Source organism: Echinops telfairi, unplaced genomic scaffold, assembly GCF_000313985.2.
Source record: "Echinops telfairi isolate 266 unplaced genomic scaffold, ASM31398v2 ScPeMD7_443;HRSCAF=831, whole genome shotgun sequence".
Lineage (NCBI taxonomy): Eukaryota > Metazoa > Chordata > Mammalia > Afrosoricida > Tenrecidae > Echinops > Echinops telfairi.
In genome coordinates, this window is record NW_022104341.1 from 77,382,049 (window position 1) to 77,401,505 (window position 19,457).

General features: G+C 40.3%; 1 protein-coding gene across 1 annotated transcript in view; it reads left to right on the forward strand.

Moving 5' to 3' along the window:
- FAF1 (Fas associated factor 1) overlaps positions 1-19,457 on the forward strand; it is a 525,932-nt gene that overhangs the window by 482,980 nt on the left and 23,495 nt on the right. The window contains exon 18 of the mRNA XM_004699438.3: positions 1,478-1,693. Within this exon, the coding sequence (XP_004699495.1) occupies positions 1,478-1,693 (216 nt within the window). The remainder of the gene's footprint in view (positions 1-1,477; positions 1,694-19,457) is intronic.

Here is a 19,457-nt window from a genome sequence, read left to right on the forward strand (position 1 = left end):
AAATCATTGATAACTTCAACCTTTTCTCCATTTATTGTGATGTTGCTTATCAGACCAGTTATGAGGATTTTGGTCTTCTTTACATTGAGTTATAATCCATACTGCAGACTGCAGTCTTTGATTTTCTTCAGTAAGTGCTTCAATCCTTCTCACTTTCAGCAAGTCAGGTTGTTCTTTAAGCTTTCTTCCAATTTCGATGCCACAGTCTTCTTTCCATAAGCCAGCTTCTCTGGTGATTTGCTCAGCATACACATAAAATAAATATGGTGAGAGGATACAACCCTGTCACACACTTATCCTGACTTTAATCCATGTAGTTTGTATTCCCTTACTCTGTTCAAACAACTGCCTTTTAATCCTTGTATAGGTTCTTCAGGAGCATAATGAAATGTTCCAGAATTCTCATTCTTCTCAAGGTTATCTGTAGTTTGTTGTGAACCGCACAGTAAATGCCTTTGCATAGTCATTAAAACACAAGTAAACATCTTCCTGGTATCATGTATGAGGAGTCATCAAAAAGTTAATGGAAAAGCGGAATTAGGAGATAATGGAACTTTTTGAATCCCCCTTGTATATAATCCCCAGATTACAGTTTAGTTCCATTCCTTAGTCCCTCTTTGTGTACAATTTGTACTTACGACGAAACAGTTAGGCATGGTTCGAATCTAATGTCATTTAGTCAAAATGTTTGTCTTAGAATATAATATACCTTTCTGTGCATTAAAGATTTTAAGGAGTAGCTCCAAATAATTATAGTGTCTTAATGTGTGTCACAAAATAGCACCCATTTGTGATCATGAACCATTATATGTGCCTCTAATTTTTAATACAATAGGCTCTAGGGCAGCAGTTCTCAACCTGTGGGTCATGACCCCTTTTGGGGGTCAAACAACCCTTTCACAGGGGTTGCCCAATTCATAACATCAAAATTACTGTTATAAAGTAGCAACGAAAATAATTTTATGGTGGGGGGGGGCATCACCACAACATGAGGAACTGTATTAAAGGGTCGCGGCATTAGGGAGGTTGAGAACCACTGCTCTAGGGGGTTGGAACCATGGTTATATATGTGGTCAGACATTGCCCAAACTGACATTTTATGGTGTGTGACTGAATATATATTTATGTGTGTATCTTTTATAAATGCTTCTAATAACCTTAATTCATACCATAGAAAGGAAGCAATTGGGTATGTGATACCATTCTTTTCTATATGCTTACCTATCAATGTAATAATATGTGTGTTATCAAGTAGGATTTACTTTAATTAATTGTCTTTGGGGGCTAATACTAAGAAATGAAAAACTCATGATTCTGTAGTCTTAAGCATTAGGCCTGGTTAATAATCAGGGTAATGACTTTTTTTAATGAGTTCACGTAAATAAGAACCTTTTTTTTTTTTGCTATCCTGTTTTTCTCCACCCCACACACGCCTGACATGCCACAGTTTTTCACACTTGACTTTTGCTTTCCTTAGGCCATCAGGCTCTCATTAGAGCAAGCCCTGCCTCCAGAGCCAAAGGAAGAAAATGCTGAGCCCGTGAGCAAACTACGCATCCGGACCCCAAGTGGCGAGTTCTTGGAACGACGTTTCCTGGCCAGCAATAAGCTACAGATTGTCTTCGATTTTGTAGCTTCCAAAGGATTTCCATGGGACGAGTTCAAGTTACTGAGTACCTTTCCTAGGAGAGATGTAAGTTCCCATGTCCCTTCTCCCAAATGGGAGAGATGCCCGTCATTAGGGCTGGGCGAAGTACCGTATATACTCGTGTATAAACCGAGTTTTTCCCCAGGTCTTACCTTTCTATGCCTCACTCAGGAACTGCTTACTGTTTGATCAAGGGCAATCTCTACTTTTCAGAAGTGACATGTGAGTGATTTTAAAAGCAAGTCATGCTAAATCATGAGTGTTTTCCTTTGAGACGCTTACCAGCATGAGAAGACAGGAAGAGCGACCTGTATTCATGTATATCTGTATTTCCACATGGTATTTGATACTCTCTCATGGTATTGGCAAAGCAGAAAGATACAAATTCACAGTTAGATTCATTGCTGAATAAATAGTTTGTCCCAGAAGTGTTCAGAGTACCTGTTACCACATACCACCAAGTCTAGTCCAACTCATAGTTACCCTCATATATGACAGAAGAATTGCCCCACAGATTTTCTCTGTACAGAGCAAGTGACCACGTTTTTTCTCCCTTAGAGTAGCTGAAGGGTTCAAACCATCAGTCTTTCCTTTAGCAGCCTCGTTCTTAACCGTGGCACCACTGGGGCTCCGTGGAGAAAGCCTACAGGCTGTAAATTTCATCCTGTACTCACCATATTTGTCAGAAATTTAAAGGAAGAATTTATCAGACTTAGCGACTGTGAAAAATAGATTTCAAGAAAACCTTTTATTGGAAACCCATAGAACAAGGATGAAACTGGAAATAATTTACAGGAATAAAAATATTACACACATGGATAGATGGATGGAATCCTACATTACAACAACAGCTGCAGCAGAATTCACTGCATTGAATCAATTTTAACTCATAGTGAGCCCTACACTAATGGCTTCAATAAATCAATTGCTCAGGTTTGGGATAGGAAGATCATGCTTAGCAGAGGGTATGGTTGAATTAAACTGAATATGAATTAATAATGTGTTGTGGTTGCCAACAAAATAGCTAGCTGCATAGTTTGTTGTATAATCATAGTAAGAGAATAACTTAATGGTTCTGTTCAACTCTGCACTAAAATAAACTATCTCTGAAGGAGTCCTCATGTGCCGTGCTGAGATAGGAAGCCTAAAGAAACAGGAACATGTCTAGAGCAGGCCTGGTAGGAAGGTGAGAGAAGGGGAAAGGTTGTGTGAAACCTGACTGTTGTCTTCAACTGCATGAAAACCTGTCTTATAAAACAAGTTTGGACTTTGTGAAACTCCAGGGACCAAATTAGGACCAAGGGATTGAAAGTTACAGGAGGCAAATTTCAGCCTAATATATATTAAAAAAAATTTTTTTCTGGTGTTTGGGGGTATACAATATCTTGTATTTTGAAGTAGTGATTTTCCCATCGTTCGAGATAACCAGTCAGCACTGAAATGATCTTTTGTCAGTAATAATTGACACTGAGGAGAGAAGAGAGATCGGGGAAATGAATTCCTTCCTGGTGTTCCTGCTTTAATGGAGTTTGGTCAATCAAATTCAGTGGTTCTCAACCTTCCTTATGCCGTGACGCTTTAATATAGTTCCTCATGTTGTGGTGACCCCCCCCCACCCGCCCAACCATAAAGTTATTTTCGTTTCTACTTCATAACTACAACTTTGCTACTGTTATGAATCGGACGACCCTGTGAAAGGGTCGTTTGATGCCCAAAGGGGTCGTGACCCACGGGTTTGAGAACCACTGCACTAGAGTTATAAAAGACTCTCATGCATTTGTGCTTTTGTGGACTCCATTCTCTCATCCTTGAATATCCACCCTCACCATAGTACGTGGTCTGTTTGAACTTATTTTTTAATGCCCAGCTCAAATGTCACCCTGTCTGTAAAGCCCAAGCAGTTGGTCCCCTTCTATATACCCATTACAGTTTGCACATTCCTCTCTCTTAGCACTTGTCCTATTGTTCTGTAAGCACTTGGTCTTTAGGCAGTTTTCTCTATTGTTCTATAGAGCCTGTCTATATCATGTTTATATCTATCTCTCTAGGCGCTCCTAGCCTGGAGCTTCACATATAAACAATCATTAATTTGTTGAATGTTGGTGACCTCAGGCTCCCCAAAGTCTATGGTTCCAGAATGAACTAGAGGGCTACTCTAAACAAGAACAGATGCCCTGGGCCCACCCACATTCTAGACCTACATGCAGAAAGCCCACCCAGGACTCAAGGCCTATGAGAGCCAGAGGTGGGGTGGGATTCAATGGCCCTTCATCCTTTTCTGAATGCTCTTTCAAACTGAATGACTAGTGTTTTTGCAAGGCTATTCTGTAACAGCCATCTGTGTCTGCAAGGATTAGGATCTAATTTGTAAAAGTCATCTTAAATTACAACCAAACTAAAGACTGTTAAAAAGCACATCTTAAGACCTTGCCTCTTTAATAACAAATAACTTAAGACTTAACTCTAGGAGGCTTATTGTGTCCCCATCCTTTCCTCCACAAAACAGAAGCTGGGTTCCCACCAGAGAACCTGTTCAACATTCCCCAAACCACCCCCCCCAACTCCTTCCAACCAAAACAATACTCCATGTTAAGATTTCTCAGCTGTCCAACTATTTACTAAATGTCTACTGTGGATACTTCGATAGCCAGTATAGCAACAGGCCCAGGCCATCCCCAGAAAAGCTGATTATTGAATTGCTGGGAGCATTGGGTCATTTGTGTTTGTTATTCTTGCCCCTTTTTGCTAATAGCAGTTATCAGGAGAAAGAATAGTATTTATTTCCAAACTTTGGTCATTAAGCTTTACCTCTTGAGCCTTTTTCCCTGGCAGAGAAGTAAGCCCTAAAACCTGAGGAATGATGTTGACCCCATTACTACTCACTCCACCTAGAAGTCAAAGTACAGGTGCCTTGCCAGCCCCACCTCCCTTTTGGGACTAAAGCGCAAGTGCCCTCATTGTAAAGTTGTCAGTATCCTGCAACCTTCCTCTTCTGTACCACTTTCTTATCTTCCTCTTCTCTCCTGCTTGCTTTCCCACACTTCCCTCTCTCCAGCCCTGTTTTATCCTCGTCCCCTTCTTCCTTTCTCATTGTTTAATCCTACAATTCTTCCCTTTCTGCTTCCTCTGTTTTTTGTTGTTGGTGGTGATGTGTGTGTGTGTGTACACACACACACACACACACACACACACACACACACACACGCACGCACGCACGCGCACACTTGCTCACTCTTATCCACAGAACTCAGAAACTCCATTTGAATAGGTAAATGAGGTTGCTGTCGCTGTAAAAATAGTGGAGAGCACTAGCAAAGAAGACAGGGCACTGGTTGGGCGAGTCCAGGGCAGTGTCCTAGGTGCCTTTTCCCAGGATCATCACAGCTCTGTTACCTCCCCAAGAACACTTCTTAGTCCAGATCTGTAGATGTGCGCCCTAAAACAGGAACATGTGCTTCCAGGAATAAAACTACATGCAGCCATTTTATATGCTAAATCAAAGTAATGCATGTACCCTCCTCTCCTACCCATTTGATGGCTTTTTCCTCCATAACTATACACTTACAATTTTTTATTTCCCTAATTCTTAAAAGAACTGGAAAATGAAGGTAAACAAGCTTCTAGTATGGTCTTTAACAGAGTAGCTCTCCTGTAAAAGTTTGTGTAAAGGAAGGAGAAAAAGCTTAGAGTGTAATTTGTTCCTTTCACTCTTCCACATTTCTTATACTAAGCCCCAGAAATAGAGTGCTAAAACCAGTGACCTAAGTTCATCTTACAGAACTTAGAGTCTATTTTCAGAAGCTACCATCAGGTGATGTTTGACTTTATTGAGAACGCAAGGATATCCCATTTCCCACCATAAAAAAACAAGCATTTTCATTTGTATATCATTCATGTATTAGTTCTTTCATATCTGCAGAAGTGTTTGTTGAACAGCCTTTCTGCACCACTTCATATCAGTCCCTCAGGGAAAACATACATCTAAAGCCAATTCTATTTCAAACTAGACCCACAGTTGGAAGGACAGGTGCTTTCAACCTGCAGTGGTGAGGGAAGTCAAGCCTTGGACAGAGAGATTTGAGGGCAGTGGAAACCGAATGGGGGGGGTTAAAAGTAAGAGTTTTGGTGATAAACCTTTATCTGAATCCCACTCTTAGCACATATCTACTGTTTGATATCAGGCAAGTTACTTTATCCCCCTGAACTTCATTTTATGTTTGAAAGAGCAATAAAAGTATCTATCAAAGAGTTCTGATGAGTGAGTGAAAACTATTTCATTAGGATATTTATATCTCATATTTGGAAAATAACTCAAGATCTATCAAGTCCAACACTGTCATTGTGCAAGTGGAAGAAGCAAAGCATTGTGAAATTCAGTACTGTACATAGAGCCAATCATAATAGCAAAACTAATGCTAACACCCAAGTTGTCTTAGGGCCACTGCTTTTGAGATCTTGACTTCTTTGCTCCTTTAAAAAACTTGTCAAATATTTTGAAGAGTTCCACCTCAAACATAAGAAAAAACAGAGGACCAGTATTCAAGGTTGTCTAGTAAATAGTTACTTGATGAGTAAGTGTATTAATCTAGGCCATATCTTACATTTATAGATTAAAGGCTTTGAAGTTAGTCTCAGAGAGTTGAATAGAATTTCTTAGGGAATTACAGCAAAAGAGACCCAAACTGAGAATCAAGTTCTCTTGTTCCACAACCCATTCAACTGGCTTGGTGGGGGTGGGGGTGGGAGGGGCTTACTGTTACCCATCCAGTACCTGCTCTGCATGGCTGAGAAACCGACTGAGGAAAGGGAAAGCTTGATTTTAGTTCATCAAGCAAGGAACAAGCCAGGGCTAGACTTGCCGATGCAAGCTCCCCAAAAGGCGATATTTGCAATTTTATACATGTACAACATGAAATTAATTGAAGGGATCATGAATATGTAACGTTTCTGAGGAATGGTCATGAATGTACATTGAGGTAGAGTTATGACTCTTCATCAGGAAATGCCTTCTGGACTTCTCGTTTTCAAATGTCCCAGCTAGCTGGTCTATTGACATCTCTCCCATGACTCTATTCCTTGGCCAAAGTTCTTTTGTCCCAGGGTCCCCTGTAGGTTGTGACTGTCCTTTTCTGTGCATGTTTGGCAGGCCAGATCTGGTCATAACTGATACTTATTTGGGTTACTTTCCAGGAGGAAAGGGCACCAAAGAAAGAAAAGTACAGATTAATTGAGAGCAGTGTATGAGTTTTCCCCCCAACATCCTGTGACAACATCCCGTATCCTAAGGGTAGCTTTGTTATACAACTGCGGGATTTACAGTGTTACACAAGGTTATGTAGGATGGGGCATTCTTTCATTACTAGTAATAGAATTTCCATTTCAAACTCAACAGAATGACTTTGGGAGCTTGCAATAAATTGAGCTCCAAATGCCAATATTTAAAATATTCTTAACTTCTACAACCTTCATATTCCTCTAATATTGTAGTGAGGTTGATTTCAGTTTATATGCATTTGAGCTTGATATTTTAAAATAAAACCAGAGGGGGCGGTGTAATGAATTAAACTATGTATATATTTAAAACTGCCTTCAAAATAACCAAGATGAAACTTCTAATCAGTAAAATCCATGTCAAAGTATTGCTGAGCTTGCGCTCTCATTTAACTCTCAGATATTTTAAATCGCCATATCTAATTTCTGAGATTTTCTAGTATCCCTAAATGGTCAAAAATCAGAAACTGAAACTAGGGTTGTAGAAAATTAAATACCAAGTTTGTCACAATATCAGTTTAGTCTCTATAAACTTCTCAAATTTACTCTTTTCCTCTCCTTTTTCCATTCCCGCCCCTACTTCAAATCCCACAGCCTAACTCCAAATCTCCATAACCCAGATTAAACCTGTGACTCCCTAATTCACTTCCCTGCATTCAACCCCCTTTCCCCCATCCATCCTCCCTATTCTCTCAAACTATTTTTCTGAAACAAGTTTGATGATACCTCTGTCCTGTTTAAAATTCTCCATTGGGTCTGTTGGCATACACAGAAATGTCCAAACTCCTTACCAAGGCAAACAAATCTCACACCATCTACTTTCCTGTTCAGTTCCTCTCATTCCTTCTTATAAGTTCCCCACTATATAGGTCTTACCATTACACCACAACAAATGTCTTGACTTGGAAAGAAACCAAGAGATCTTACTTGGGTACAAGTAGCACTTACAGAATTTTGATCCTCTTCTTAGTGTTGGGAGCTAGCAAGACAGGCAGTTTAGTATCATTCAACAGATAGGGAATATGAGACCCTGAGGTGAAATTACCTGAGCATACATTCAACTAGTAACCACTTCAGGACTACAGCCTCCAGGGTACTCATTTTCAAAAGTTAAATAGTAGAGAAAAATGCTCCTGAAGTGTTCTGACCATTGGACACTTGAGTGTGTTTATATAATTGACATTGACAACGTGTTTACATAATATTTACAACATCCAAAGGAAACCATATAGCCAAAGATTTAAAAGAATGTTCTTTTAAATAGGTTTATATATGAAATTCTAATGAGGTATTCTAAGTAAAAGGGAGAAAATACTCTTTTCTAGCAAAACAACAGTTTATATTTCTTCAGACTATTCATATTATGTAAGAACTTTATAATTCTCTAAAGTCATAAGTTTTGATTACAGCAATCCTTGAGGACAAAGTAGAACTGCCCCCATAAGGTTCTATAACTCTTTATGGAAGCAAACTGCTTTCTCTTCCTCCCAGCGGGTAGATTTTAACTGCCAAGCTTTAAGTTAGCAGCCAAATGCTGCCCCATTGTGCCATGCTCCCTCCATAAATCTCAGTTTTCTTCTCGATAAAATGGAATCCATAAACCATGCTTCTCTCTCAGGACTACATTTGTTATTTAAATAAGGCGGCATGTATAAGAGTACTGGGTAAACTATTGGATACTGTTCACATATGAAAAGACAACCTGATGATTATCTCACAGCCATATGTTAAAGATAGATTTTTAATCACAGTAATGTTTCTCAAAAATACCTGTGATAAGGACTGCTCCAAGTGCCCTGTATGTATTTTCTCACCTAACCCGAGTACTGCTCTAACAATAAATATTCATCCTATCCTCATTTTGAGATGAGAAAATCCAGGCACAAAGGAGGTTAAATAACTTGCCCAATACCATCATATATACCAGAACCAGTTCCAAACCTCAGTATCTGACTCCAGAGGCTGTACTCTTAATCACGGGGCCATCATTCCTCCTAAGCTGGAAAGGAGTAAATTAGCCAGAACATTTCTTATCTAGAAAAATAGTTTCAATGTGTAAATGAAGCTTGGTAGTGTACCTTTGAAACTATTTCATTACCTCTGATTTCTTTGCATTGTCTTTGTAATTCCTATTCCTGGGCCACAGCCAACTAGATGTAAGTAAGATGTACACTTGGTTGTGTAAGATGTACACTTGGTTGAAGTACACACCATGTTTATCCAAGAAACTTTAATTTTGCCATACACTGTTCTAAGTGCTAAAGAAGAAGGCATGGCTCCCACCTTTGGGAAATCCTTCCCTCTCATATTAGTAATCCTCGTAGTATAGTCCAGGCATTGGTCCTTGACAGCAGTGCAATAGAAATCAGACTTGGCCAGGATCCCTGCTGACCTGGTGACCAAGGAAGGCTTTGTTAAGGAGGTTGCAGTGAACTTTGAGTTGGGTCAGATTTCATCTAGGCCCAAGAGGAGAACATTCTCAAGCAGCTATGACAGTTGGAGCGAAGAGGCAAATGTTGGAAAGTGCAAGGCATGGCTAGTTGATGGCATATAGACCAAATTTAATGAAACAAGGGATTTGTATAGTAAAATCTTGAGAACAGAGCAAAAGAAAGATTGGGGAACAAATATATATAACCTGGAATACCAGGCAAAGGAGGTTGGCTTTATTCCATATAAAGATTGTTGAACCAAGGGGTTGGTATGGTTATCATCAAAGAATAATTACTCATACATTACTCCATAATTTTCAAATTCATGGTTAGTTCTTCATTGAATCCTCAAAGCACGTAAAACCATGCCTGGCAGGTTTGCATTAGTGTCAGTTCTCTTTCTGGCTTCATTTTCTTGGCAATGTCACAGTGAACAGTTACAACTCACAGATGTGTGAAGGGACTTCAGAAAATTCATGGAAAAATTCTATTTTGCAATTCAATTTTTCCACAGTTTTTTTGAAGCTCCCTTATATATCTCTAGCCCACACTCTCTCATGAACTCCAAATATACATACAAAGGGGCTTCAGAAATTTTATGGGAAAACAGAATTAAAAGATAATGGGTATTTTCCACAAACTTCTTGAAGCTCCCTTATACATACTCAACATCTCCAATTTGTGTTTAATAGGCATCTCAAATTAAACATAGTCAAAACTGAAGTGCTGATTCCCACCCTTCCCAATACCTACTTGCTCCTCCCATAGTCTTCCTCATATCATTAAATAGCAACTTCATTTTAGTTGTTTAGCCCAGAAACCTTAGAGCCACTCTTGACTCCTCTTTCCCTCTTTTCCCCCTCCAGCAAATCCTGTTGGCTGTACCTTCAAAACGTGCAGAATCTACTTCTCACCACCTCCATGACTACATCCGAGTCCAAGCCACTATATCTCTCTATAGATTACTGTAATGGTTTCTGAATTGGTCTCTCTGCTTCCCCTTAGCCCCACCCCCCTTTCTAGTCAGCCCAGTGGCCTCACTATTTGTGAAATGCCACAAAACACGATTCCACATCAGAACCTTGTGCTCATACTTTCTCTTACTGAAATGGACGTCCTCTAGATAGCCAGATTGCTCGTGCTCTCACTTCTTGCAGGTCTTTACTTGGATTTGGCTTTTTCATCCAGTCCTTTTCTGGCCCACCTGAGGAATGGAATAGTCTTTCGGGCTATTTGCCAGACTGGGGATCCCTTACCCCGCTGTTTGTTCCCCATTGCACTGATCACCACCTGACATTTCATATGCATATGCATAGACTCAATTACTTATTGTTTCCCTGCTACTAGAATGAAACTTTCTGTGGATAGGCACCCAAAAGAATGCCTGTAAACACCTGTGTGGTGAGAATAATGGTATCCGCTATTATTGCATTCCCCTATGTGTCAGACAATTATGTAGGCACTTTTATTATCTAATTGAATTTTTACAACTCCTTTGTTTGGCATGTCTCTATTTTTCAGTTGAAGAAGTTCAGAACTGAACTCAGAGCAGCAGATTTCATAACCCATGACCAAAATCAATTACAGGAAAATATCCCCATTTCACAGATTGTAAGTGAAATGTTTTCATCCATATCACTGCCAGAAAGTGACAGTTGGAAATTAAATATGAGGGTGCTGATACTTTGTATTGTATCTCACTGTCAGCATGGGGCTTAGAGAGAGACTGAAGCTAGAATACAGTCAAGGGAGGGATATTACTTATAATGAGATGATAAAATTACAGGAGAAGATTGGAGAGGTGGTTATATTAAAGGCTAACAACAACTGGACTAAATATTTTCAAAAATGTTTCCAGAGTTCCTCTTGTTGCCTCTATACATGGACTTGGATAGGTCTTTGTGCTAACATTAGCTCTTTGACCTATTAGCTGAGTGACACTGATCACGCTATCTCTTTTTTTGTATTTCAGTTATTTCATCTTTCGAGTGAGGACAGTGTCATGGGTCCTCACAGATACATTATAATGACCAGATCAAAAGTGATCATGAAAACCCTTGGTAGACAGCAGAGGGCCATGCTGTTTGAATTGGTAAAGCTGAGCTCCTTTGATCCATTTCCAGCAAGTGACTACTGCTGACCTGTCTCTGGCCTTAAAAAAAAAAAGTTTTATAGACACATTCCTCATTTTTAGTAGGAAGTGCACTTTGTCACCTGTGGTTTAACAGTCTCTTCCTTGGAAGAATTTCCACTATTTATTGCAGTCCCCATAGTGCAGGCAAATGTGTTTTAAGCATTGGCAATGACAGGAAGACAGCATGATGACAAAGAACCAGTTATCAGTTGGACTTTGGGCGAGTCACTGAAAGCCCTCTAATCTGGTTTCTTCACCTGTAAAGGCAGGTAATTATAGCTGTCTACAAGCTGGTTGTGAGAGTTAGTGAGGTGATAATGAAGTCATGGGACACTGTGCCCCGTGTACTCAGTATAATTGGAGGTTGAAGATATGGAGACTGTTCTGAGAGGGACACACCCTGCAATATACTACACAGAACACACCCTGTATAAACTGTATTTTTGCATACATGATTTTGGAGTAGTGAGCCACTCACATTAGTTCTGGGAGTTTTGAGAACCCTCTGAAGATCCAGGTTTCTAGATGTCAGCCTAAGGACCAACCTTGAAAGTAGGTCTTTCCAAAGAATTCTAGTTAGACCTACTGTGTTCATTCTTACACTTGAATGCTTATATTTTAATATATTCACATCTCTAATTCTGGAGTTAACTTCTGGGTCTACAAGTGAGACTTCTTTTTAAACAGGGAACTGCAAGGTATTTGCCTTTGCCACCCCCATCGCTTAGAATAGAATTTAGTCCTGCTGCAAAGTAGGTTGAAGTAGCCTCCACAAGCTCCCAGTGGACCCTGTATTTTCTCTGTAGGTTTTCTAAGAAATGTAAGGGAAACAAGGTTCCTGGGCACAGCCATCCCCTAGTTCCTAGGGTGCCAACAGATTGAGTGCAGATGTGACTCCCCACGCTCTGGTGCTCTCCTCAGAGCACCCATGGTTGTCCTCAAGGCTGCAGCCCTCACTAGAGGGAGAGTACTTCCCCAAACTGGCTACTTAAAGAATAGAGGGACCACAGTTGTTGATATTTATTTTCTCTTCCTTATTTGTTTTAGATCATTTTATTGGGGGCTCGTACAATTCTTATCACAATCCATACATAATCCATTGTGTCAAGCACATATGTACATTTGTTGCCATCATCATTCTCAAAACATTTGCCTTCTACTTGAGCCCTTAATATCGGCTGCTCATTTTCCCCCTCCATCCCCCCTCCTCCCTCCCTCATGAACCCTTCATAATTGATAAATTGTTATTATTTTGTCATATGTTACACTGTCTGACGTCTCCCCCCACCCTCTTCTCTGCTGTTCATCCCCCAGGGAGGAGGTTATATGTGGATTCTTATAATGGGTTCCCCCTTTCTACCCCACATTCCCTTCACCCTCCAGCATCGCCCTTCTCACCACTGGTCCTGAAGGAGTCATCTGTCCTGGATTCCCTGTTTCCAGTTGCTATCTGTGCCAATGTACATCCTCTGGTCTAGCCAGATTTGTAAGGTAGAATTGGGATCATGATAGTGGGGGTTAGGATTCCCTTCCTTATTTTATAAGCAAATAGAAATCAGCACTGTCAAGATAATTTGTTTTATGCTGATCCTTACTTTTTTTTAGTCACACTGCAGAGGCAGTGTAGCCTGGGACCAGGAACTCAGACACAGGCTGTCGACTCCAAAAGCCTGCCTTTGAATTCTGGATCAACTCTTCCCTAAGTGACCTTAGACAGATTACTTAATCCCTTAGTAAAATGAAATCACAATACCTGCTTATATACATTTAATGAGTATAAACAGAGAGTTGTTTATACTTATTAAATGTAAAATAAATACTATATATAGAATTTTACACAGCAAGAATCTAATACATGGTAGTTGGTGTGATGGCAATGGAGACTGTCTGTTTTCTCCCCCCTCCCCACCACCACCACCATTCCCTCATGTCTGTTGCTTTTTCTTCTAAACTTTGGCTTCTAGAAGACAGTCTTTGTCCAATCTTAACTGTTTGGACTCTATCAGCTTTCTACTCAGGCTGTCAAATGGTTTGCCTTATCTGCCCAATAACAAATGATTGAGAGTGATGTAAAATATAAATATCTTGTTTTAGATCTGCCTTCTCTTTTACCACGCAAGCCTTGTTGACACTTGGCTGCTAAACACTTTGAACCCACCAGCTGCTCCATGGGAGGAAGATAGGGCAGTCTGTTTCTATAAAGATTACAGCCTCAGCAACCCTATGGGGCAGCTCTCCATCCTATAGGGTCCCTGGGAGTGGGAATCGACTCAACATCATTGGATTTCTCTTTCACCAAACCAGCAGGGGGATATCTTTTGTTGCCCAAATTTCCTTCATTGTTGGAAACATCCCTAAATTCATTTATTCTGTTTCTAGTAGGCTAAGAGACAGGGTCATTTCTTCCTGGAGATTGTTACTTCATTCATGTCAGTCCTTTGAGGCCTGCTTTGTGTAAGCTCATGCTGTCTTATTTGCCTTTGCACTCCTAATTTTTTCTTTCTTTGGTTTTTTTGTTTGTTTTTGTTTTGTTTTAACTTACAAGGAGTCTTCAAAAAATTCTATTTTTCCACAGACTTTTTGGAAATTCTTCATATTTTGTTGTTAAGAATATATATAGTAAACCATATGCCAATTCAACAGTGTGTACGTTGACATTGATTACATTCTTTTGAGTTGTATATCCATCCTCACCTTCCTCTTTTCACTTGTTATTCCTCCTCCATTATCATAAACTCATTGTCCCCCCTAAGGTTCCTGTTTAATCTTGCAGGTTGTCACTTTGATCCCATAGAGACAGATCTTAGAATAACGTCTAAGGCAGACATTTTTACTAGTGAAACTGAATGAATGCTTGGTTGGTTTTAAGAAGACTTCAAGAAATATTTTGGTTGCCTCTTTCCTACCCACTCTCCCTCTACCCTCCCAGTATCGCCACTCACACCACTGGTCCTGTAGGGATCATCTGCCCTGGATTCCCTGTATTTCCAGTTCCTATCTGTACCAGTGTACATCCTGTGGTCTAGCCAGACTTGCAAGGTAGAATTCGTGTCATGATAGTGGGAGTGGGGAGGAAACATTTAGGAACTAGAGGAAAGTTGTATTTTTCATCGTTGCTACATGGCATCCTGACTGGCTCGTCTCCTCCCCAAGACCCCTCTGCAAGGGGATCTCCTGTGGCCTACTAATGGGCTTTGGGTCTCCACTGCACACTCCCCCCATCATTTCACTATGGTAAGATTTTTTGATCTGATGATGCCTTATACCTGATCCCTTCGACACCTCGTGATTGCATAGGCTGGTGTGCTTCTTCCATGTGGGCTTTGTTGCTTCTGAGCTTGATGGCCGCTTGATTGCCCTTAAGACCCCAGACGCTATACTTTTTGATAGCTGGGCACCATCAGCTTTCTTCACCACATTTGCTTATGCACCCATTTGTCTTCAGTGATCCATTCGACACCTCGTGATCACACAGGCTTATATGTTCTTCCATGTGGGCTTTGTTGCTTCTGAGCTTGATGGCCGCTTGATTGCCCTTAAGACCCCAGACGCTATACTTTTTGATAGCTGGGCACCATCAGCTTTCTTTACCACATTTGCTTATTCACCTGCTTTGTCTTCAGAGGTTGTGTCAGGAAGGTGAGCATCATAGAATGCCAATTAATAGAAGAAAGTATTCTTGCATTGAGGGAGTACTTGAGTGGAGGCCCAATGTCCTTCCGCTACCTTAATACTAAACTTATAAATATATACGTGACCTCCTCCCTCGGGGACGGACAACCGAAAAGTGGGTGAAGGGAGACGTCAGACAGGGCAAGATATGACAAAATAACAATTTATAAATTATCAAGGGCTCATGAGGGAGGAGGGAGCAGGGAGGGAGGGGGAAAATGAGGACCTAATGCTGGGGGCTTGAGTGGAGAGGAAATGTTTTGAGAATGATGAGGGCAATGAATGTACAAATGTGCTTTACTCAATTGATGTATGTATGGATTGTGATAAGAGTTGTATGAGCCCCTAATAAAATGATTAAAAAAAAAAATTTTGGTCCAAGGCTAAAAGATTATCACAGCGCAATAATATGTTTATCTACCTTCATGATGCAGAATGTCTGAAATCCATAAAAATCTGAAATTGTGTTTCCTTTTTTGTTGTTTCCTTTCTTTTTAATAAAGATTATTCTATAAAATTTTTTATCAAAATGTTGAGTAAAAGTAGCCAGGCACCACCACCCCCATTTCTTCTCATCTCATGACAAAGTAGGCAGTTATTTATGAAGGCACTTAGCCACACATCCCATTTCCTCCTCCTATTCCTGACTTTCCTCCTTCCTCTGTTAGTCCAAGTGAAAGAGACTAATTGGCACTGAGGGCTACTTACAAGTTTTCAAGACTATAGGCCCTAACAATGAACTAGATGGTAGAGCAGAGACATCAAACATGTTATTAGGCCAATTAACTGGGATATCCCATGAAACCATAACCCTGATTCTTAGTCACCTAAGAAATCAAATCTCATAAGATTGTTGGTGGCATATAAGCAGCCTCAGCAGCTATTTGTTTTTTGAGGGGGTGAGGTGAACAGAACATTGTGAATATAATAGGACTTCAAAACTCATGGAAATTTTCCATTATATTTTAATTACAGTTTTTCACAGCCTTTTTGAAGTCCCTCATACATTCTGTACCCTAGTTTCTGGCACAAGGCCTGTACTGGCCTGGCAGAGTAGGGGCCCAAAGAATTGTGGATCAATGGGTGAGTGGCTAGATGCAAGCATACCTTGTATTGTGCTTTGCTTTATTGAGCTTTCCAGGTAATGTTTCTTACAAGTTAAAAGACTGTGGCAACCTTGTGTCAAGGAAGTCTATCAGCACCATTTCTGCAGCAACATGTGCTTATTTCATGTCTCTGTGCCACATTTTGTGAATTCTCACAATACTTCAGACTTCTTCATGATGCTACTACACACATAATAAACTTCAGTATAGTAGAACTATAACTTTTATGTGAAAGCCATCATCATTCTCAAAACATTTGTTTTCTACTTGAGTCCTTAATATCAGCTCCTCATTTTTCCCCCTCCCTCCTCGCTCCCCACTCCCTCATGAAAACTCTAGTATTTTACTTATTCCTATCTCATTTCCCTCATACCCTACTTCATAGCACACACCCCCAAAAAAAAAGTGTAGCTTTCTCTCGTGCCATACTCTATTGCAAGGGTCTGATACCAAACTTGCAATATCTCTAAGGAGTACCTGTAGATTTGGGGGGGCTGACAGGCATACACTATCTAGAATGTGATGACGCTTAGGACGGGGTCTTTATATACAAGGGCTAAATCTGATAGAGGCAATAAGGCAAGTAAAGATCATTTTAGCAGGCATGGGATGCACTGCCAAGCTAAGCACAAAGAATACATAGGTTTGTGTACTTGGGTTAAGAAATCACATTTTTTTTCTGTAGATTATGCGGAATTATTGTTGGTTTTAGAACTGAGAAATAACACGTGAGCTATAACCTTTTAGGAAGGTTTGCATTAACATTTTGCCAACTACAAGAGACTTTGACAGCATCTGATCAGGTAATCTTTCTTCTTTAATATGATAAACACTTTTTGAATGCATACCTCGTGTTACCAGATCCTCCCTTAGGCATTAAGGAGGTACAAAGATGTGACCAAAGGCCTCGCATGGTGGCGGTGGTTTGCCGCCCAGCAGATTCTGGCTCGTGGTGACCCCAGCAGCTAGGCTGAGTAGAACTGCTCTGTCGGGTTTCAAGGCTTTGACATTTTAAAAGATTGCCAGACCTGTCTCCCAAAGTGCTACTGGGTGGAGAAGAATTGTACACAAAGCCATGGGGAATAGAAGTCAGCATGATATGGCTAGTGAATTGTATGCATTTTACTGTTACTAAAGTATAGGCTATGAAGTAGGGTATGAGGGAAATGAGATAGGAATAAGTAAAATACTAGAGTTTTCATGAGGGAGTGGGGAGCAAGGAGGGAGGGGGAAAAATGAGCTGATATTAAGGACTCAAGTAGAAAACAAATGTTTTGAGAATGATGATGTCAACAAATGTACAAATGTGCTTGACACAATGAGTGTATGTATGGACTGTGATAAAAACTGTACGAGCCCTCAATAAAATAATTTTTTAAAATACTGGCGTTTTCCATACATTCATCTAGCACAGTGGTTCTCAACCTTCCTAATGCCTCCACCCTTTAATATAGTTCTTCATGTTGTGGTGACCCCTAACCATAAAATTATTTTGATTGCTACTTCATAACTGTAATTTTGCTACATTTATGAATCGGGTGACCCCTATAAAAGGGTCATTGACTCCAAAACGGGTCACGACCCACAGGCTGAGAACCACTGATCTAACACATACTTTCTTTGAGTACTTGTTATACATAAAACAGGGATATAGTTCTGAATAGGTTAGACAGTGTTCTTGTCCTTATGAAACCAATTCTAGTAGAACAGTGGTTCTCAGCCTGTGGGTTGCGACCCCTTTGGGGGTTTAACGACCCTTTCTCGGGGGTCGCCTGATTCATAACAGTAGCAAAATGACAGATGAAGCAGCAACAAAAATAATTTTATGGTTAGGGGGTCACCACAACATGAGGAATTGTATTAAAGGGTTGCAACATTAGGAAGATTGAGAACCACTGTAGTAGAAGATTGAACCAGTTAAAGTGCGTGTTAGGTCCACTGTTACAGATGAGAAATTTAGATTTTGAGCTGCCACATGGCTTGAGCAAATTAACAGCCAATTCAGCGAGGGGTGATGATTCCAACTAGGCCTTTTGATTCCACGTTTCTGCCTTTTCTTTCTGAAACCTATGGTTATTTTTTATTAGGGAGGAGTAGACTAGCGAGAGCCTGAGAAGGGGAGATCAGATAGGATGGTTGTGGCAGACCAGACAGGTAGCCTTAGGAATCTGTACTAAGATGGTGCAATGAGGATGAAGAGATGGCAACAGAGTCAAGACAAAGGAAGACTCAACAGGCTATGGTGAATGTCTTCGAGATCAGGGTTGGGAAAGTAGGAAAAAGGAGATCCCAGAGGTGACTCAGTAGTCTCCAGCCTAAATGACTGGAAAAATCAACAGAAATCAAGGACGACAGATGGGACTGTAGGTTGGCTTTGAGGTCCGTTGTGTATGAGGAGCCAGAGGAGATCTAAGTGGTGTGTTCTAGCCCTGGCTAGAAAAGCTGAACCAACAGCAGAGAATGTGCTCGGCAGTGACTAGATGAGTGTTGGAGAGATAGTGTAGGGTTGTGATTAAAAGACAGGTTCTGCAGGGTAAATACTGAAAAAGTTGGCAAGTTTAAGTAATTGAATGCAAAACTGATGATCTGATAGGTAAACTCCAACATAATTCACCATGAAAAGAAAGAAAAACTCCGGGAACCCAAGAGGCAAGCGAATTTTGGGAATAATGAGGGCAACAAATGTATAGATGTGTTTTATACAATTGATCTATGTATTGTGATGAATTGTATGAGCCCCAATAAATTGATTTAAAAAAAAAAAAGAAAAAGAAAAACCAGATGCAGAGAAATCGAGAAACTCATCTAAGAACACAAAAGTAATAAGAAGCAAAGCTGGGGTGGGGATATTGAGGGAGGCCGGGTTCTAGAGCTCCATACTAAATCTTACTTCTACCATTTTCTAGCTGTTTGATCTTGGACAAATTATATAACCCCTAATTAAGCAAAGCATATAACATCTACAGAAGCACCTTGAATACTGAGCATAGAACTTGTGAGTTATTTGTGCACAGTGGAGGCGGCATCTGTGTAGCTCAGTTTCCTCTCTATAGTAAGGATACTAATAGTGCCTACTTAACAGGCCTGATGTACAAATTAAGTGAACTACAGTGCTCACAGACGAGCAGGTAGTAGATATGCAATAAATTAAAGCTATTGTGGCAAAGTTGGTAGTAAGGAGAAAAAAACCTTTT